At 39.8% G+C, this 23,280-nt stretch overlaps 1 protein-coding gene across 1 annotated transcript in view; it reads right to left on the bottom strand.

Moving 5' to 3' along the window:
- Positions 1 to 23,280, bottom strand: part of r (carbamoyl-phosphate synthetase 2, aspartate transcarbamylase, and dihydroorotase rudimentary) — a 126,243-nt gene that overhangs the window by 74,703 nt on the left and 28,260 nt on the right. Inside the window, exons 13-26 of the mRNA XM_080278801.1 lie at positions 22,954 to 23,024; positions 21,226 to 21,429; positions 18,668 to 18,886; positions 18,283 to 18,420; positions 17,465 to 17,587; positions 16,504 to 16,663; positions 16,242 to 16,373; positions 15,212 to 15,387; positions 10,548 to 10,747; positions 9,897 to 10,104; positions 7,381 to 7,599; positions 6,783 to 6,981; positions 6,173 to 6,324; positions 45 to 149 (exon numbers count right to left, since the gene is read on the bottom strand). Of these exons, the coding sequence (XP_080134927.1) occupies positions 45 to 149; positions 6,173 to 6,324; positions 6,783 to 6,981; positions 7,381 to 7,599; positions 9,897 to 10,104; positions 10,548 to 10,747; positions 15,212 to 15,387; positions 16,242 to 16,373; positions 16,504 to 16,663; positions 17,465 to 17,587; positions 18,283 to 18,420; positions 18,668 to 18,886; positions 21,226 to 21,429; positions 22,954 to 23,024 (2,306 nt within the window). The remainder of the gene's footprint in view (positions 1 to 44; positions 150 to 6,172; positions 6,325 to 6,782; positions 6,982 to 7,380; positions 7,600 to 9,896; positions 10,105 to 10,547; positions 10,748 to 15,211; positions 15,388 to 16,241; positions 16,374 to 16,503; positions 16,664 to 17,464; positions 17,588 to 18,282; positions 18,421 to 18,667; positions 18,887 to 21,225; positions 21,430 to 22,953; positions 23,025 to 23,280) is intronic.

Raw genomic sequence — 23,280 nt, 5'->3', positions numbered from 1 at the left:
CAGTACACTTTACACTTTATACTAAAGTCATATGTTGTACTTACCTGAATGCCATGTGTTGAATAAAAATCTGCTGTGCCAAGTGAGGCATACAGCTTGTAGCCCATTTGTGCTAGGGTACGAATAGCCGGTAAGAGTTCATTCTTGTGCTGAAACAAATGAATATATAATATCAGTTCAACTCAATGTAACGAACAGACCCTCTTGAATCTCTTACAGCAAGAACAGTTATAGGGTTATTACCTACAAAGAATTCACATTTTTATTCTTCCAAAAACATCCATGTGTTTGTCAAATAATGTCTTCCTAACTTTTCAGAATGCAGAATTGTGAAGAAACACGGGTGCCAAATGTTGCCAAATTCCTTCCACTCATTTTAAAGTTAATATAAAGCCATCCATAACCCAAACTGTATTTTGTAGTGTAAAACAATCATTCTAAAGCCCCCTGTTGCAGAATTTCAAGAACTCATAAGTCTATCTATCTATAGGCCTAAATCCCGTAAGAGATGGCCACAAACAAATCAACTCCAGGTTGCCCTGTCCCCCACCCATTTCACTGCCCTCCCCCCAGCTCACACACCCCCTCTCTCATACTCCTCTCCACTCCATCCCTCCATCTCATCCTCAGTCTCCCCCTCTTTCTCACCTCCTCCACCTCACTCATATACACTCTCCTCATTAGTCTCTCGCTTTCCATCTTCTCCATACGGCCAAACAACCTCAGTGTATTTCTCCTAACCCTTTCTATCACATCCACATCCACACCACAACACTCCTTCTTCGCTTTCTCATTTGTCACTCTGTCTCTGTATGTAACTCCAAATGCTCCTCTCAGATAAGTTGTGTTCCATATTAGGAAAAGGTAGACTGAGAAATTTTATGTTATGTTATGTTCTGACTCTATCAGATAAGTACAGTACATGTCAAGCTACAGAATGTGGGGACAGTTTTTTGGCCTATCAGATGGAGCCAGGATTCTGTGGGCTTGAATGATGAGTGAATAGAAGTGTGGCCCATTGAACTGGGCAAACTTGGACATTGCTGCTCCTCACCCTGCCCTAGGGTGGGAAAGATGATGATGATGATGATGATACTTAGCATACAACAGAATCCAGAATCCTATGAAGGTTAAGCCTTTTGGCCAATAAAACATATCTTAACATATTAAGACAAACATACAGTATATGACAGCAAAGGCCCTAGAAAAAATACTGACACTTAAAGGTACAGGCAAATCCCGAGATACGATACCCCTATATGCGATACCCTGGCATAGCGATGGAGGTAGAAATACCACCCTACCCCGTCGAACAATGGCCAAACTCCAGTATAACGATGGGTTTGTTTGTTTTTTTAACCCAATTTAATGATATTTTAGACTCAAATTTTGAGTTAAGATTGATTTATAAACTGTTTTTAAACTTAGATTAATGTGTTTTAGTCATAGGTGGGGTGAACATTGTCATTCTGGGGGATAATTTTCTAAGTATGATTTTTTCCAGACTAATTTTTGATGATTTTCAGATTTTAATTTTGGGCTTACGTGAGTTATAAACTGCTTTTGAGCTTAGTTTAGCTTGTTTTTGAGCCAGAAACTTGTTTTTGGACTCATTGGGTGGGTTTAGGATTTGGTTGGGAGGGAAACCCAAGGCTCAAAAACACATCCCTGTACACTGAGTGCACGAGTTTAGCATTTGCTTTACTCTGGCCGTAACACGCCAAACTCGATTATCGCTGAACTCATGATATATGTTTACATGTAAATGGCCGTGTTCCTCCTGACTCGTGGCAGTATCCACTCATATTTATCTCTTAGTCCTAGTTATTTTCTCACATAAAACTATATAAGCAGTCTGCTGCACAGCAGAGTATAATTTTGTCAAGGTTTAGACTCGATAAAGGCCGTATGTAACACACACAAGAAGATATTTTCATACATTAAAAGCGTCATGGCCACCATCCTGCTTCTCCCCACCAGTTCCTTCTAACTTGTGACAATAACCTATTTGCCTCTTAACTTTTCTCGAATGCAACTATAAGTAATGTATTGCATAACAAAGTAATTTTTAAGCGAGGTTTGAACACAATAAAACTATCTATCTATCTATCTATTGCCAGACGCCTCAATCCCGTTAGGGTGGCCACAAACAAATCGCCTCCAAGTCGCCCTGTCCCCCGCCATTTCACTGCCCTGCTCCCAGCTCACACCCCCCTCTCTCATATACCTCTCCACCCCATCCCTCCATCTCATCCTCGGCCTCCCCCTCCCTCTTCCCCCCTCCACCTCACTCACATACACTCTCTTCGTCAGTCTTTCACACTCCATCCTCTCCACATGGCCAAACCACCACAGTGTGTTCCTCCTAACGCTTCCTATCACATCCACATCCACACCACAACGCTCCTTTATATCCTCATTCGTCAGCCTGTCTCTCCATGTGACTCCACAGGCTCCTCTTAAATAACTCATTTCCACTGCTCTCACTCTTGACTTGTGTCCTTCCAACAACGTCCAAGCTTCACTTCCGTACGTTAGAGTTGGTATCACAATACTGTCATGTAGTAACTTTTTCACTTCCATGCTCACTTCCCTGTTTCTTATCACTGATTTCAAAGAACCAGCAACCTTTCTTCCCTGCTGTACCCTTTCAAGCACTTCACCCTCCAAACCTCCAGCCTTACTCATCACACTACCCAAGTACTTAAACGTACTCACATTTTCCAATTCCTCACCATCCAACCTCGCTGTACATTCACTGACTTCACCTCTCTCAAAGACCATCACTTTACTCTTCCCTACATTCACCTTTAGATTCCGTTTCTTACACACTCTCCCAAACTCATCCACCAAGCCTTGCAGCTCCCCTTTGTTTTCACTCAACAACACAGTATCATCTGCAAACAACAGTACAGGGAGTTTCTAAACACTATCCTCTCTCATCAGGGCCACCCCAACATCCACTACCCTACCTTGTACCTCTTTTATTACCCCATCCATGTACAGATTGAACAACTATGGAGACATGACACATCCCTGTTTCAACCCAACTTTCAAAGAGAAAAATTCATTTAGTTCACCATCCACACGCATTGCAGCCTTCGCACCATCGTACATACTCTTCACTGCATTCAACAACTCCCCATATACTCCATATATTCTTAACACTTTCCACAATCCTTGTCTATCCACCCTGTCATATGCTTTCTCCAAATCCATGAAAGATGCATACAACTTCTTTCCCTTCTCTAGAAACTTTTCCACTAAAGATCTAAGAATGAATATCTGATCTACACAACCTCTTCCCTTCCTAAAGCCTCCCTGTTCTTCTCCAACTAATTTCTCTGTTCTTGCTCTAACTCTGTCAATAAGTATCCTACCATACACTTTTCCTATTATAGTAAGAAGACAAATGCCCCTATGATTACCACACACTTCTTTTTCCTCTTTTCCTTTGTACAAGGGAATAATTATACCTAACTTCCAATCCTCCGGGACTCTACCCTCCTCCCAGGCCAATCTGCACATCTTCCACATCCATTCTACTACTATCTCTCCCCCATGCTTCAGCATTTCACCACACACTCCATCAATTCCTGGGGCTTTCCCCGATTTAACTTTCTTCATTGCTTCCACAACTTCTATCCTACTGATTTCTTCCTGTCTTCTCACCCCCCACCTCCCAGCCATTCCCCAGCCACTTATACTCGCATTACTTCCATCCTCTATGTTCAACAATTCCTTAAAGTGTTCTCTCCATCTGCTCACTTTTTCTCCTTTCTCCACTAGTAATCTACCATTTTTATCTTTCACTCCCCTGCTAACTTCACTTCCACCCTGTCTTACTCTTTTCACCTCTTTCCAGAACATTTTCTTACAGTCCCTTCACTTTACACTCAAATTCCTTCCAAATTCCTCATCCACTCTTTTCTTACTCTCTCTTACTAATCTTTTCACCTCTCTTTCTTTCTTTCTACATATAACTCTCTCTTCCACCTCTCAATTTCTTCCATGCTCCTTTTTCTCATCCATTCATTGTATGCTTTCTTCTTTTGTGCCACAGCCTGTCTCACCTCTTCAGTCCACCACGCTGTTCCTTGCACCCCCCTCCGTCTTCTCTTCCTTCCACAAACCACATCACATGCTGCACATATTTCTTCTGTAAATATCCTACACACAACTTCCACGTCTCCCATCTGCTCCAATTCATATTTGCTCAATCGTTCCTCCACTTCTCTCTTATACTCTGCCTTTTTCTCATCCTCTTGTAACCTTTCCACTCTCCTTGCAACTACTCCTTCCTCTCATCTTTCCCTTCTTCTATTCCTCCATCTTACTTGAATCCTAATTCTGGCCACCACCAAGTAGTGGTCAAAAAGTCCACTCCCCCAACCTCTATAAGCTCTTGCATCCATTACACATCTTCGCATCCTTTCATCCACACACACACATTTATGGACAAAGTCAATGATAACCATTCTGACTCACTTGGCTCACCCAACTCAGTGGGATAAAATAACAAATTGGCGTCATTTGCCGAATCAGTACAGAATCTGTACTTTTAATTAGAAAATGTTATAATTTTTTTCACCACAGAGATTCATACACACCTAATTATCTGCAATCCAGTCAAAAAATTGTACTGAATATAACTATAAATTAAAAAATTAGGGGTTTCAGAGCTAAATTGCACTAATGTTAGCAGATATTTCCCCTTCAGATCATCAGCACACCTTGACAAACTTCTGTTTTGCATAAATATTGATTTGGAGCACAAATAAATGTATCTGCATTGTAAATAGATATTTATACAAAACAAAACTCTGCCAAGGTGAGTTGTTGAGCTTGAGGCAATACATTTCTGCTGACTTTAGCAAATTTTCACAATGAATCCTGATTTTTTATTAATAATTAATTCAATCACAAATTTTTGACTTGATTTCAGGTAATTAGGTGTGTATGAACCTATATGGTGATGAAAATGATAATATTTTCCTATTAAAATTGCCAATTTGGTCCAATATCAAGATCTCATTCAATGACCATGTTTGTATCTCACGGTCAGCTGAAGAGTGGTTGGCTCACCTCATGGTGTTCCATTCCTGGTTCATTCTCCTCTTTTTCCCGAGCTTTCTGATCTTCTTCTATCATATCTTCCACATTCTCATCAACAACTGTCTGGCCAACCACTCCGAGGGTTGTAGCTAGCAAAATACCGTTGAACACAAGCAAAGTGTCTGCTGATGATGAGAGGGGATATTTTAGCAGTCTCTGCTAAACTTGCAAATTGCTGGACTTCCACTGCGCTGAACTCGGGTACCCAGTGTACTTTACACATTAAATCTACCCCAAGATACAATACCCCGCCTAGTGATGGGTTTTTACTTCACCAATTGAATCAATAAACCGGGGTATGCCTATATATAAACATCATGCAAACAGAGGTAATGAATGAAAATAATTTTATCAAGGGCACTAAAGAAAAAAAAATCATGTCAAGTAAAGACTTGTTGCACAGCACCTGGAGTTTAGAAGGATTTAAGGAGGCCAAGAAATAAAAGAGGCAAATTTTGTTGATTCCAGGAGATGCCTCTTATCATGACTGGTGCGGCATATTACAGTAGTACATAACAGTATATAATTTTATTAAACTTTCAAAGTCATATTTTGAATTATCTGACCCCTCTGCACTACAGCAAATCCATGCTTGTTAACCGTAATGTTGGCATCAAAAGTCCTGTCACCTCTCCTCTTCTTTTCTCGATTAATTTTGAAAATCAGTCTGGTGAGTTTGAAGCAACTAACAATGATGACACTGATCTACTGTATGGCTAAATAAAGGCATCAGTGTGAACTGCTGCAGCTTTGCCAATCCATGCTTGTTAACTATGCTGCTGGGATCAAAATTCTTGTCACCTCTCCTCTTCTTCTCTCCATTAATTCTGAAAATCAGTATGGTGAGTCTGCAGCAACTGATAATGATGACACAGATCTACAGCTACATAAAGGCATCAGTGTGAATTACTGCAACTTTGCCACACTAATTTTCAAAGTCCATGGAGAGACAAGCAGGAGAGGCAACACGACTCAATGACGACTGTACATCAATATCAGCTAACTGTACAGGCTTCCTACACCCACCTAGATTTATAGTGGTATGTGAATCCCTTACCTTGTAGCTACCAATGGAGAGAAGGATGGAGCGTTTAGGGATTACAAAACCAGTGGAGATCATGGCCTTGAGATAAGCTTCATAACGGTTTTCGCCAAAGCATGCCACTTCACCTGTTGATGCCATCTCCACACCCAACATCACATCAGCACCTACATGGAGGAAAGTGTTAGCTACAACTGTGATAATGTACGGTTTGGTTAGGTGGGGAGGTTGGGTTAGAAGTTCTTACATGACCCTTCTCAAACTAACCACTGACTTAATCTGCTGATAATTAGGTAATGCACCAAACTGCTACTTCTGATGTCTCCATTCTAATGGGTCTGTTGCTGAAATATAGGTGGGAGGTTAAGAAGTGCAAGTGTTCTTTGCCATCTGAAGAGAATGTTGCCTGATGAATAAGAGATTTTACTCTGGCATGTCTGATTTTTTCAGTGAGCAGAAAACACCTCAAAACAATAAAAAATCAAACCCACCCATACTGAGATAAAGTATTCTACAATATATAGAACTATTACTTCAGATAATGCCAGAGACCTTTATTTAACTAGGAAGAATTTAAGCAACCTGACGGGTTTACAATAAAAATTAAATCAAATAAAGTACTAACCAGCAAGACGTGAGAAGCTGAACTGTGGAACCTTCACTCCCACTTTTTCACGTCCACGTAAGACATTGGTGGGTGTAACTTGCTCACCAACAATAACTTTAGTGGCACAAGCTACAAAATCAAAATCCAAAGTCTTGCTCACGAATGGAAATGAGCGAGACACTCTCAGGTTGGTTTCTATGACTTTGAGGTGATTGTCCTGTAAAATAACAATATTAATAACTGCATGCCATCACAATGGAAGTATGAATAAACTTAAACTGGCAGCTACCAGTGTGGGCATAGAAGGTCTCTGCTAAATTTCAAGTTGTGTGCATGTAAAATGCTTCTTTAGGAGAAGTAGAGTTAAGTATTGCGAACATACCAGAGGTATGTTCGCAATATAGGTAGATATAGATATATATATATATGGTGCTGCCCCGATGCAGAGGATTTTAACTGGTGCATGTTGCACTTCTGTCACTTGAATCCTTCCTGACATTAACCACTGGCCCTTAGGTGGGCTTAAACACTCAATCTCTTAGTCAATAGTGTGCACTCTAACCTAATGAGCCATGGTGGCTACAATGGATACCATAAACTACTCTCAGGATGTTACCTTTGCAATCAGTTGCATATTGAATGGTCCATTAACCTCAAGGGCCCTGGCAATGGCGGCACAAATAGAGGTTATTTTGGCCAATGTCTCTGAGTTAAGATCTTGAGGTGGGGTGACTAGAGTGGCATCACCAGAGTGCACTCCAGCATTTTCCACATGTTCACTCACAGCCATGCATACCAACTCCCCATCAGCAGCTACAGCATCAACATCAATCTCCTGTAAGGTTTTATACAAAATACTTCATTAGGTCATCTAAATCAAGCTGGTCCAGTTGTCTGATGCTACACAGCACAGTATCTAATTACAAAGGCTAAATATTTATACATGACACTATTATGTCATATTCAAACAAATTTTTAAGTTCCTTGCTATTTACATCTTCCTATTACATCAAACTCCATATCTTACAAATCACCAACCCAATGACCATAAATGTCATCACCTCCATCATAACTGTTATCATCATCACCATTTTAACTCTCTGACTACTACAATTTCCCTCAGCTGAACATAATCATCTGGTGTTAGCCTAAATAGAATCCAAGGTAGGCTACATCAGCTGCAGAGAAAGGGTGACTGAAGATAGTTTCCAAAGCCTTTGACAATGTGTATATCTCTATGTTAAACATAATCTTTTGATGTTCATCATCATCATCATCATCCAGACCTCTTTTCCCACTCCAAGTTAGGGTGAGGTAGAGGGAAAAAAGAAACAGAATGAGATACTAACCAAAGTTTGCACGACAGAATAAGCAACAGTCCCATCCACTCACCGTTCAAACCCCTGGAATCCTGGCTCCACCTGATAAGTCAAAACAAATGAACAAAACACCTATGGGCACCAACTGCAATACAACGATTAACTGTTTTCAGTTTTTCATATACAGTAAACTCTCAATTATCCATTGTAAATCAGCCAAGCCCTATGCTGCTTAAAGCAAAATGCTGGATATTGCATATCCAACGCAACATTCGGCTCTGATTCAGATATTGTGATTCAATGTCTCAACCCTCTATCCTAAAAACTTTACCATGAATAAAAGATGAAAACTATCTATCTATCTATCTATCTATAGCCCGACGCCCTAATCCCACAAAGGGTGGCCGCAGACAAAACGCCTCCAAGTCACTCTGTCACCCACCATTTGACCACCCTCCCCCCAACTCACCCCCCCCCTCCCTCATATACCTCTCAACTCCATCCCTCCACCTCATCCTCGGTCTACCCCTCCCTTTCCCTCCCTCCACCTCACCTACATACACCCTCTTAGTCAGTCTTTCATTCTCCATTCTCTCCACATGTCCAAACCACCTCAGTGTATTTCTCCTAATCTTCTCAACCACATCCACACCTACCCCACAACTAAGCATATAAAAACAATACAGTAATGATACAGTACAATAATAAAGTACAGTACATAGTGTACTATTGTATGTACTTACCAAGTGTTGGCATAGATGGGGAGAAACAGCACAGGGGGGTTCACACTCGTAAACAGTACAGTACAGTACGCAATACAGCACCTGGGCAGTTTAACAATCACAACAGAGCACTAAGACATGAGCACTGATGGGCCATTAGCTTTGCAATACAATACAGTACAGGAGCTTGAACACAGGACGCCACAGAGTTAGTCAAAGCACCAAAGTTTGACGACTGCATGGTCAGAGGAGTGGGAGTGCACAGGCATGTCATGACCCTACGATATCCACATGCAAGAATGAGAGTGTGGTGATATTCTTGGTGCGCCGGATAAACCATGCCCACGATGGATTCTGATTGGCTGGTGCATAGGAGGCATTTTCATTGGCTCCTAAGTTTCGGGATTTCCCCTGGCGCTGGCTGGGTACCGCTTACGAACCGGTAGAGACCCCTCAATGCTGGATATTACACTGGATTGCTGATTATGTCCCATTTCAGTGCAGGATGTTGCATAAAAATGGCCAGATATTGCTTTAATAGAGCCAAGATAGTTGCGCTGGATATTGCTTTAACGGATAATTAAGGGTTTACTTTACAATGCGGTAATTCTCTAGACACAGTGACATGAAGGGAAAAATGACCTCACAGTTCCAATCTTTCCTCTGTCACCACAGGACTTCCCGTACGGTGCACCACCACTGTATCCGAATCACTCATCATCATCTTCATCATCATCATCATCTCTGACACCTTGCTCTCTCCTGATATCCCCAGAGAGGGGATGGCAATGAAGGAAGCACCTCCAGGCTACCTTATCTTCATACACCTTTCTCACTCACTCAAACACTCCTCTTCCTCTTCCCACTCTTTCATCAAAGTACTGGTCCACTCTCTTTTTCCACTTTCTTCCATATTTCGGTAATTTTAAACAGCTATTATTTCTATTACATGAAGTCAAGTTAAGAAACATCAGGATTATTTTTTTTAGATAAAGCCAGAAATAACCTACAATACTGGTTAAAGTTTCATGAGTAGGAAGATTTCAAAACTGCACTTCAAAGAAAGCTAAGAACTGTCCTAAAAAACAAACCTTAGCTTCCAGTATGAATTTTGAAATGACAACTGGATGTTCCTTTGATACAGCAGCAGCCTGGTTCAGGTACATTTCTAGATCCTGATGAGAGTGAGCAACATTCATAGCAGCTCCAGACAACACGTACGAAGGTCGAACCAAACACGGGAGTCCAACTTCTTCACAAAATGCTTGTGCTGCATTCAAGTTTGTTAACTCTTTCCATCTGTGTGATATAATTCCTATTTACATTGTGTGCAATAAATTCAATGTATTAATTAATTCTATCAAAGTCAGAGACAGTGCAACAAAGGAATTAATATTCAATCAAAGTACTGAATTATGGAAATTCATATAAAAAGTAATTATCTGTTCATCATCATCAATATTACCATCCTGACCCTCTTCCTACCTAAGGACAGAGTGAATTCAGATTCTAAAACAAGGAGAAAGAATGTACAAAACTGGGAGAGCTCTCAACAGAATGCCCAGTTCTTGCTGATGTAGTGGCCCAGGCTTACCTGAACATGAATGACAATGATTAATGATAATGATTACAGAAACTGATGTAATATTACTTCACCCAAGACATCCCACATAATTTGTGTGTAGCATTGCTATTTACATGAAAACTCAATACTCTACTCAACAAATATTATCTTAACTCACTGTGGTTGAGATATGCCAATTCGGTCCAGCATTCGAGAGAACTTGAACCTGTTCTCAGCACCATCAATGGATTCTGGTGAAGTGCCAAGGATACGAGCCTTCTGACGGTGCAAGTCCAAGGCAATGTTATTGGGCAGCTGCCCACCCATACTCAGAATCACACCAAGTGGGTTCTCAAGGTTGTAGATGTCCATTACAACCTGCAAAGTAAGTATATAAGTTATAGTCAGGTCCCAATATTTGCGGGGGTTAATTTAGAATTGTGGTAGGTGGGGGCGCTCACCATCCACTCACTCAATGTAGTGCTGCTCTCGGGCGTCTGCCATGTTCTCTCCTCCATCCTCCTTTCCTTCCATCTTCTTCTGTCTTTCTTTCCTTCATTCTTTCCTTGTCTTTCTGCCTGCGAGTGACTTTACACTTCCTCTTCTGTCTTTCATTCCTTCATTCTTTCCTCTTCCTTCTGCCCGTGGGTGACTCTACACTGAGTGACAAGCCAAATGGTTTCCTGTACACCAGGAAACCATTTACTATGCTGGGTGGTAACCATATAACCAAATTTTGGTGCCTGGTGGTTTAGTGGATAATTATTGTGCTCCAATCGGATTGAGCCGGTGAAGGTTTATATCCAAGGAGTGGTTGGGGTTTATTGCTCACGTAATGCCACTCAGGGATGAGTGAGGCTGGTCACTCTCATCTTAAATGTCAGGATCAACTGCCTAGCCCCGGTCTCCTATGCTCCTCGTGGGGGAACATAAGACTGGATGATGGATGGATGTACCAGAACACCCCGCGAATACTGACTTTAGTGAATATCCCAAACTTACTGCAGAAGTCACTGATTTCAATGTTTTAGTTATTCCTATGACCTACAAACCCACTATAACACCTGTAAATAATTTTATGGCACATTAATACATTCTAAAAAGACACTACATGAATATACATGAGCAATTCTGGGTACAATTGCAAACGACTGTCCCTCACGCGGCATGCCATGCGACTTCACTTTATTCTCGAGCAACATCACAGACATCTTTTGCTTGGGCTCATGAGTCTGTGCACCTTCAGCATCATGCTTAGGGTCCATGTTTTCTGGGGGTTAGTGGATAGAGTAGAACTATTAAAGTAAACACAGCCACCAAACATAAACGCTGAACACACGTGAATGCTCAACCTGTGAGAGGAATGGAGGGAATGGGTATGCCAGAGTATGCCTGGGTCCTCTCTGTGTCTGACCAATAGGATAGGGAGAAAGATCACTCATAGGCAGACACTTTCCTTAGGAGCCAAACATAAGCAAGCTCTCACTGTGAAAGCAGAGCGCGAGAAACCTACTACTGTGTGATGCATAGCTAGAGAGAATGGCAGAAGATTTGAATGGTGAAGTACTGAATGTTTCTACTGCCCTGTGCTGAACAGCACATACCAAAAATAACTGTACAATACAGTATGTACAGTACAACTGTACAGGACAATATTTCTCACTGAAAACCTGCAAATAATCACTTATGAACCCCTAGGAACAACTGCTACCACAAGAGAAGGGCAGGAAATTTGTGCTGCTGATGCCCTGTATTTACCTAGTTGTATTTACCTACTGTAGTTATAATATACAGGAAATGAGCTACGCTAGTGGGGTCCCATCTCTGTTTCTCAATAAGTCGAATTTTGCTTTGAACTCATTTAATTTTTTTGACTGGACAGTCTCTGTTTAGGCTACTTCACAGGTCTATGCATCTATATGGAAAACTACATTTCTTGATATCCTTCAAGTAACTTGGCCTTTTTAGTTTCATTCCATGTCCTCTTGTTACTCTCCCATCCCATACAAACAGATCTTCTCTGTCAATTTTTTTACTCCCATCCTGGCCCTGAACACTGCAATCATGTCGTCCCTCTCTCTCTCCTTTCTTCTAAGGAAGGGAGGTCTAGTTTTCCAGCCTTTCCCTGTACGACAGATCTGCCAGGCTAGGGACCATCTTGGCTACTGTTCTCTGTATTCTCTCGATCTTGTTAATATCTTTACTTTTATGTGGGGACCACACTAATGCCACGAACCTGGGGCAGATCATGGCCATTATCAATTTTTTTCATCAACTCCTCATTCATGTAATGAAATGCTACTCTTATTTTAGTCAACACTGTGCTAAGCAGCACATGCCTATACACAGGTAAATGCACAGTTTAACCCAAGAACTGTGAGCCACAGCTCAGGCTGGGTAGCATCGCTTGGAGAGCCACAGCTCAGGCTGTGCTAACTTCCAGTGGCCGTGCATCACCGCTAACCACTCCACCTCTGTGCAAACTTACGCATGGCATTATGCAAAGACAGAAGGAGAGAGTTTTTTTCTTTTTCGCCAGATGATGCCCTGGAAGTATATCTTCGTTTATAATAAACAAAAATTATTTATTTTTTTTTTTCACTACACCCCTATGCAAACTTACGCATGGTGCTATGCAAAGACAGAGAGAGAGAGAGATTTTTTTTTTCACCAGATGATGCCCTGGATGTGTATCTTCAAGTTTATAATAAAGACTTAAAAAGAAAAATAATAATTTTTTGCACACCGCAGGGTGGGATAAAAAAAAAAGGTAATTGCGCAATCCACAGGTTAACTGTATAGGCCAGCATTTCTTACAGAAAACATACAAAAAACTCACTTATAAACCACTAGGAACAGCTGATGCTGTGGGAAAAACAGGAAATGTCTTTCTGTGTATTTTTAAAATAATTTCCCAGAAAATCCGCGAATATGCGAACCTACAAATAACAATTCCACGAACCGCGGGGGATGACTGTACTGTACTTACATACAAGCACCACAGCACCATGTCCAAATCTCCATTTCTAGCTCTTGAAGTGTGGGAAATTCTAAAAAAAAAAAAAAGCCTTTTATTTTAAACCAATCCATTCATCCATTAGGCAATCATGTACTGTACTTTAATATTTCAACGGGAATGTAAGGACCCAGCGGTCGGATATTTAGTCATCACCAGATGGTGATCAGTCACTTGCCCCAGCAGCACTGTCAACAATAAATCCCAATCATTCCTTGGTTTTTGTGGAAACAACTGGTTGGAGTGACTTAGCTGAGCAGACTACCAGACATCCATGTGCTTATTTAAAAAAAAAAAAAAATAAAAAAAAATAAAAAATTCTAATATCCATTCATTAACCTTCAACTGATGTATATTAATAACCTATTAGTGCTGCCCCTATATCTGTGACTGCAGTAAGTCTCTGCTGGGATTTACATTTTTTATCTATTTACTAATTTATTTATTTCTAATACCATTATTTTTGTCAGTTCATATCATATTGTTTTTAAAGGCTCCAACATGCTTACATGCATTGGCCTTGGTCACAATTATGTTTCACATGGGACCTTCAACTATGTCATCATCAAACTGAACCTAATCCAACTTCCCATAAATGCAGGTGCACCAGATCCAGAAACAGTAAAGGGGAAAAAACAACAAGCAGCAGAAATACCAAGCATGCTTATTGAGATGGACCATACATCCATTCAGTCACCACTCAACAACAACAACAACATTAACCAATCCCATTTTGCCACATATAAAGAGGAGCATAGGAGCCCACTGCTGGGATACTCAGTCCCGATATTTAACCCGCCCCATCCCGACGTTTTTGGACCTTTTTTTTTTTTTTGGCTCAAACATCCGCTTTTGGTGAGAAACATCGAAAATTCATAGAGAAATCGCTCACCTGAGGTTTAAAATACCAGATTTAGGTGCAAGTACTTCCTTACCTGATCGGGTTTTCTAACAGGCTGGCACCAAAGAAAACGAGTTCTATGGGAGGGTAACTATTTTATCCACTCATAAACAGTATTTATTTATTTACTTGGTACGAATTTATATGTAGTACAAGAGTATATTGGTTTTCAAACAGTAATATAGGCATTATAAGCATTGTTTCACTCACTAACTCATGACCATTCATGACCTTTTTTTTCCCACATTACCTGATCATCATTTCTGACTTTTTTCCTCTAAACTTTGTCCTCCACATTGTCATCGATTGGGGAATCACTCTGGCCCTGAATGTCTTTATTGGCCAGGTCACTGGTAACAGGTGAATTGTCGAGACAATGGCATGCAGGGGGGGGGGGAGAGGTTATGCGGTGTAAGGCATTGTTCCTGGTTGGCATCTTGTAGAGGAATAGAGGAAGGTGTCCCGTGTATACGTGCCAAAAATCACTTGCGAAATCACTCGTGAAAATTGAAAATTGTGCAAATTAGGGACCTTGCAATGTTGCCGCGTTAATTCACGTCGCCGGGACGGCGCGGGTTAAGGCAATGGTGACCAGCCTTGCCTTCCCCTAACTGACATTTAGCAAACAAGAAACCCCACCCACCCCTCAGATGAAACCTAAACAGGCTCCATCCAGATCGAGTGCCTTAACTCACTAAACCATATGGTGTCATTTAATTTCATCCATTCACTCATCATTCGAGCCTTTCAAATTTTTGGTTCCACCCACCTACAAGAAAGCAATAACCTAAGCTACTGTAACAAGGAGAAGAAAATAAAAAAGTGCTTGATTTTGAGGCAACCAGAGCAATTCATCTCATCATCAAAAATCATGATTATCAGGACTGACTGATGTAAATGGAAATTATCAGTTAAGTGAACTTACCTCAAAAGATATTTCATCAAAATAGAGTCTATCACACATGTCATAATCAGTTGACACTGTTTCTGGGTTGTAGTTCACCATAATTGTTCTATGGCCTAATTTTCGCAGTGTTCGAATGCACTGAACAGCACACCAGTCAAATTCAACAGAGGAACCAATTCTGTATACTCCTGATCCTGGAAGTAAATAAGATGGTTATTGCAGAGGAGCCATAATTGAAAACAATAAATTAAAATTCAGTTGATCATAACAAAATAAAATTCAGCTGAACATAACTTAGCTCTTGACAATTCCTCCCCTGTATCCAAGCAAGCACTTTCATTACTATCGTCACTGTCATTGCTGTCATCATCATCCTTACCCTATATCTCAAACATAAATGGAATGGACAGGATCCAGAAAATGGAAAAGGAAACAGATACTAGAACAATCATCAAAATGCTCACAGAAAAGGGACATACATCCATTCACTATTCATTCAAACCCTTTAATTTCTCGGCGCAACCCAACAGGGAGTAAGAGTAACTTTCCACATTAGGGGTTTCACTCTCTTCTCACTCTTGCAGTACATGTGGGACTGAAACCATCACATTGACTGCCAATTTAAGAAAGGGATACAACGTGTATCATATGCAACTCCATACATATACACTATACCCATCAATTCTATCCCTCCTTGACTCCATAGGCATTCTTAACTTTTATACTGCTCTCATCAATTCATTTAATATATCCAGCCATCTTCTTGCCCTTCCAAACCTCCTCACACCCATAAACTCACTCATACATACCTTCTTCACTCTATTCATACTTATTCTTTCTACATGACCATATAATCTAAGCATGCTCTTCTACTCTTGGATTAATATTTTACATTCCATTCATGAGATTACCGGTACAAGTAACTTTCTCATCTGACCTTCATTAAATATTGAAAACTTATACTATAGACTGGAAAATTACTTTAGGAAACCACTAAGAAAACATGCACCACCATAAAGTATGGCAATATTACACAGAAGCAACATACCCAAAACCAAAGTGGCTCCAGGAGGGAAGGGAAGGTCATGGGTTTGAGCATTGTAAGTGAGGTAGAGATAGTTGGTGGCAGCTGGCCATTCTGCAGACACTGTATCCACTTGCTTCACTGCTGGGAGGATACCTGGCATGGAAACGATAAACAATGAAAAAAGATGCATTATACATGTGATACTGACTTTCTTAAGTCACAAATTAACTACATAAGGAGCATTAAAACAGTGATTTGCCTTATTTCAACAAACACAGCTTACCATGCTTCTCTCGTAGTGCACGTATAGCCAATTCAGTACACTTGACTGCTTTACCAATCTGCTTATCAGAAAATCCAAGCTGTTTGGCTCGTGCCAAAATGGATTCTGTGATCTCCTCATCACTCAAACTCTCCAGCTGCTCGTACATGTTCATGATGTTCTGCATGAAAATTTAAACTCTTATTAGTGAACACTTCTTATGTATCAAGCTAGAATGATGATTATTCATTTCTTCAAAATAATATTTACTGAAAATACATAATACTGAACACAAATGTACCACACTTAAAGCATAATATACATATCTATCCAACATCACAATACAGGTGCTAACCTCACACTACTTCTGCTACTACCTTTACAACTAATACTTCATCCATCCATCCATAATCCAACCCTATGTTGCCCTATGAGGGGCATAGGAATCCAGGGCTGGGCAAGTTGGTCCTGATATTTAAGATAAGAGTGACCAGCATCACTCATCCCTGAGTGGCATTATGTGAGCAATAAACCCCAAACACCCCTTGGATATAAACCTACACATACTCAATCCAACTGGAGCACCTTAATTACCCACTAAAACACCAGGTGCTATAATTTGGTTATATGGTTACCACCCAGCATAGTACAAGTAAATGGTGTACAAGAAATCATTTGGCTTGTCATTCAGTGTAGAGCCACCCATAGGCAGAAGGAAGAAAGAGAGAAAGACAGAAGAGGGAGTGTAAAATCACCCATAGGCAGAAGAAAGAGTATAGAATGAAGGAAAAAAAGACAGAAGAGGAATGATGGAAGAGAGGAAAAGGCAGACACCTAAAGCAACACTACATCTAGTGAGTGGATGGTGAGCACCCCCATAACTAATAATAATAGTGTTGTAATAATAATAATAATAATAATAATAATAATAATAATAATAATAATATAATAAAAAGATCTCACTAGTACAGATGTCACTTACCTTCATTTTGTAAAGGAACCATTTATCTATTCTGGTCAGACTGTATAATATGTCAATATCCCATCCCTGTTTCAATGCTGCTGCCAATACTAACATGCGCTTGTCTGTTGGTTGTTGGAGTTCCTGCAACACAGGATGTAAAAATTAAATCACTGAGTTCATTTTTTTTTTTTTTCCCTATTACAGTATATCCTTACCATGTCCTGAGATTTATTTAGCTTAGGATAAATGTGTCAAGGGGGGATCAGATACAACTTTAACCCAAGAACTGCAACACACAGTACCTGTCAAGATGTTCTGAAGAGGACTCCAACACACACCTTTTTGAGATGGATTGAAAAGTGAATTTATTATGATTTATTCTGGGGAAATAGGTAACTTAAGACTTGAAGTAGATAAGACAGAAGTATCTGGAGCTTTATCCATCCACTCCCAGCCCACTCAGCCAACTCATACCCATAAAACTGGTCCCTGGTGAAATTTTAAAAACATGTAACTTTAGAACACTATAGTGGCTACATTGTGGCAAATACCAGTGGAAGAAAACAGTGATTCTGCCTTCATATAGCTAAATGCAAAGATGACTGAATATGGAAGAATTATGAAAGAATAATTACAGTATAAGGATGGTATGACAGATATTACTATACCTTGTGAATGATCAAAAGAGTGACTTCAGCATGGTAAGGGATCTGTAGATCAATTATCTGCAGTGAGACAAAAAGTGGAGAATGCATGTGAGATGGCTTACATTACATCTATGACCTTCACAGGTCCAGAGAAAACATAGGTCAATATAGTATATTCATTTGGCTTACCTCCTCATCTGCTTCTCTAACATAAGGATCTAGGCCATGTAAAGTTTCATCCACCATCCTCAGGGCTTTCTGCAGTGCTTCTTCAAAACTGCGTCCAATGCCCATCACCTCCCCCACGCTCTTCATTGAACTTCCAATCTACAAATATTACAGAAGTGCAATGATTATACTTTTTCAATACTGTAGAGCAATGATGATTATATTATCAAACAAAACTTGTAATGCAATTAATATTCAATTAATAAGAAGTAAAAATACTGCTGACAGAAATGTTACTGAATAATTAATCAATGATCAAAATAATACTTAATTAATAAGAAGTAAAAATACTGCTGACAGAAATGTTAGTGAATAATTAATAAATGATCAAAATAAATCGAGGTACCTTTGTAGAAACTCTGTTGAATTTAGAAAGATCCCAACGAGGCACTTTCACAACACAGTAATCCAGTGATGGCTCAAAACAGGCAGTAGTTGAGGCTGTCACAGAATTTGTAAGATCTGGGAGAGCTTTTCCAAGAGCAAGTTTAGCAGCAACATATGCCAAAGGATATCCCGTGGCTTTTGATGCTAAAGCTGAAGAACGAGACAGACGGGCATTCACCTGCAAGATAAAACCTGAATATAGCACTGTTCAAAGTATCTAATGGAAATCCAATTATTATCAGTCCACTTGTTATGAACATACAGATATACCCTAGTTTAACGATTCAACTGGTTAAGTAAAAACCATCATTAGGCGGGGTACCATATCTCAGGGTAGTTTTAACACATAAAGAATAGGGATGCGTTTTTCAGCCTTGGGTTTCCCGCCCAACCAAGTCCTAAACCCATCCAAATGAGTCCAAAAACAGTTTAAAGCCAATCTAAATGGCCTAACAGCTGTAAAAGAAGCTAACCTAAGCCTAACACCTGTACATAACTCACTAAAAGCAACAAATAAAATCTGAAAATCATCAAATATAAGCAGGGGCACACCCAGGAATTTTCTAAGGGGGGGGGGGCCATAGTGAGGTGAGGTCAGGTAATCCAATAATTACAGGGAGATCATATGCAGGTTCAAAGTCAGGGAGCTGCTGGCTCATGTGTTACTCTTTGTTTGTACTTGCCAATTTTTCATGTTTTGCTGTTATCGAAATAAATATATATAAATTTTTAAAGGACCCAGAGAGCTAAGAGAGGGGCCCGGGCCTGGGGCCCCCCCCTTGGATGCGCCCCTGAATATAAGTCTGGAAAAAATCAAGTTAGTAAACTGTACCCCAAAATGACAATGTTCACCCCATCTATGGCTAAAACACATTAATCTGTCTAAAAACAGTTTATAAATCATCCTAAACACACAATTTTAGTCTAAAATATCATCAAAATTGGTTAAAAACAAAACAAAACCCATCATTAAACCGGGGTTTGGCCATCATTAGGCGGGGTATGGTGGTATTTCTACCCCCAACGTTAAGCCGGGGTATTGAATCTAAGGGGTATTGTATATCGAGGTATACCTGCATTCATTCTTTAAACCCTTCAATCTGATAATGCATTTAATATTTACCCATCCCCACTCTGGAGGGGCTCCAGGACGGGTACTGTTTTCACTCGGTTTGCCTATTTGTTTGTTTGTCTGTCTGTCTGTTAACAAGTTTATGCAAAAACTGTTAATGCAATTTTGACTAAAATTACAGGGATGATGGGCTATGAACGTCTGATGACTTAATTTTGTGTCAAATTGGGCCAAGGCCCAGGCTGTAGGCCCCCTTCCCCAAAAAAGGTAAACAAAAATTGTTCTTTGCTATAACTCCTTTCAAATTCGTCACATTGCTATGAAACCAAAACCTAAAGCTGCAACTATAAAATCTGTATCCTATCACATGCCTCATTACATCAAGGGGGTCATCCCCCAGTTAGCAGCAAGGGGGTCAATGTAAGGTGGGTCAGGCCTAAACTTTAAAATGGGCATAAAATCGTCATATATCACTCGATTTACTCTAAATTTGATATATGACATCTTTGACTAGATATCCTGTTGTGTTTATACATCAGCACTAAAATGACTGCCGTGAACGGGTTTGCTGTGCCTTTGCACCGTTTCTTGTTTAATCTCCAGACCATTTCATTCAGCTTAGAAGAGAATTTTTGAACAGGAGAGGTCAGATGCAGCCTTTACTAATTCCTTTATTACAAGAATTCTAACCTAAGCTGAATAAAATTGCTAGGAATTGGCAAGGACGAAAATGAAAAATATATTACCAAAGGGAATGGGTGAAGCCAAAGAAATGAAATTTTGAATAGGCATCCTAAGAGGCTGAAAGATGGTCATAAGGATCACCTTCCTAGGTACAAGTGCCTAGCTATGCAATTTAAAAAAGTGTGACTACTGAACAATTATAGCTACAATACACTATACAGTAAAACCTCAATATAAAGGACTTCAGTAGACCGGAATTTGCTTTTATTGGACTCGAGGAGCTACCGGACTAAATTCCTATATATTGGGAAAAGTCAGATAAAGCCAGAAGCATTCCAGACTGCCTGACCACTTCAACTATGTTCACCACAATCAGGTAAATAAAAGACATGTTTATCAGTGTATACAGTAATATAGTATTATTATATATATTATACCATTTGCTTAATGTAGTGAAGTTTTAACACAGTATAGTACTGCAATGGCAGTCAAAACAGTTTAAATACCGTTCATGTGATCCGGACTAATGTCTGATGTATCGGAAAAAGTCCGGATTAGCAGGGGGAAGTCCGGATGTCGCTTTTATTGGAATTTCACATTTTTCGGAATGGTTTCGGTCCCAATTAGTCCGTTATAGCGAGGTCTTACTGTATGTATTTACAACAAGGGAGGGTGTTTTCATAAAGGCAAGGGTTACCATTGTTAGTCATTACTAATCTATAATCGGACACTTTATTTGCAGAAAAATATACAACAGTTACCTCAATGATGTAATATTCCTCTGAATTTGGGTTGAGTGCATACTGGATATTACATTCACCAACGACTCCTAATCGTCGCACCACTGACAGAGCCGTTGTTCTGAGCACATTGTACTCCCTGTTGGTCAGAGTCTGAGAGGGAGCCACCACAAGGCTCTCACCAGTATGTATACCCAATGGATCAATATTTTCCATATTACATACCTGAAAGAAAATGTGACATAGGTTTTGAAAACTGCTTTTAGTGATGAAGATTCAAAGGTAGATGTGTTGCAACATGATGTAACTGTTATGACAATAAAGAGAACGACACATGTTCTACACAATGACAACCCTCCTGCAAGCAAATGATGCAGATCAGGAAATATTTCATGCCTAAACTTTATATATTATACTGATTATATTACTTTCATGTTCTAAATATAATGCATAGTACCTGGGTGACTTGAATCCATTCCTATGGCATAACACCATTAAAAATAACATAGTTATGATAATTTCTATTTTCACAGACACTACATCCAAACTTCAGTTGGGAATAAGTATTTATCAACAAGCATTATAGACAACTTATGCTCCTTTGCTCCTTGTAGAAAGTACCATCAATCACTATCTTACTTCTTTCTACCTATCTACTGCCAGACACCTTAATCCCATAAGGGGTGGCCACAAACAAATCTCCTCCATGTCCCTCTGTCCAACACCATTTCACTGCCCTGCTCTAAGCTCACATCCCCCTCTATAAAATACCTCTCCACTCCATCCCTCCACTTTATCCTTGGCCTACCCCTCCCTTCTCCCCCTCCACCTCACTCATATACACTCTCCTCATCAGTCTCTCTCTCTCCATCCTCTCCATATGGCCAAACCACCTCAAAGTATTTCTCCTAATGCTTTCTATCACATGCACATCCACACCACAATGCTCCTTCACTTCCTTATATGTCAGTCTGTCTCTCCATGTGACTCCACATGCTCCTCTCAATAAACTCAATTCTACTGCTCTCACTCTTGACTTGTGTCCCTCTAACAAGGTCCAAGACTCACTCCCATGCATCAGAGTTGCTGGTTCCTTGAAAACAGCAATAAGAAACAGGGAAGTGAGTATGGAAGTAAAAAAGTTGCTGCATGACAGTAGTCATACCAACTCTAAATACTGAAAATCATCGTCTACCCAATCAGTAAAGAGCTCCATGTAACTCACAGGTTATGCTCATATCCACAGCCATTTGAAGTGTGATGAAAAGCAAATTCAACTGAATGTTCTCAAAACCATTCCCCTAGTACCAACTTCTGTCTCTACTTAAGAAATAAGGAACACTCATAAGACTATAACATCAATGCCAGTTATATAACATGTCCTACTTTCATGTTTTATCACATTTCTTGTCATACTGCAGTACTGTACAAGTTTCTTTCCTTTTTGTGGACAAGAATTTTGCTGTTATGTTTTAAACTTCAAGTCAGGATTGTGGCATTATGAGAAGGGGGAATAAACACATTCTGAAACACTTTAAACTCTATGAACACATGAGTATTATTAATTTAGAAGAATTGGCACTTTTGTGAAACAAAAGTTGAATCATTACAGTTTTATCATTATCATTACTTCAAGTATAATTAAATGACAAGTCAAATTTAAGAAAATCATCTTTATGCTAGAAAACAAGGTGACAAGACTAAGCCACATGTTAATGCATTCTATGAATCTGACTAAAGCTAACTTACTGTAATGCAATTATCAAAAGCATCTCGCACCACTTCGTACTCCACTTCTTTCCAGCCTTTTAGTGACTTGTCTGAAAAAAATGGTACTGTAGTTATCAATGACAAGTTTATAATGAAGGAACTATCATTCTTACAAATGAGTTTCAATATCAATGTTATTCTGGTTACAGTATGGGCCCAAAACAAAGCTAAATATCCTTTCTTTCTTCTCTTAAGTGTGGCCATGGAGATATCTACAGTATGTCTCCTTATGTTACCAACTAAAGTCCACATATACAAAGCATTTATAATGTGTAAACCCATATACAACAGTCTTGGGCTTACCCT

Source organism: Coenobita brevimanus, chromosome 75 (genome assembly GCF_032717465.1).
Source record: "Coenobita brevimanus isolate Jiangsu-jjx chromosome 75, ASM3271746v2, whole genome shotgun sequence".
Lineage (NCBI taxonomy): Eukaryota > Metazoa > Arthropoda > Malacostraca > Decapoda > Coenobitidae > Coenobita > Coenobita brevimanus.
The sequence above is the reverse complement of the archived record's forward strand: the minus strand, read 5'-3'. Positions and strand labels throughout refer to the sequence as shown.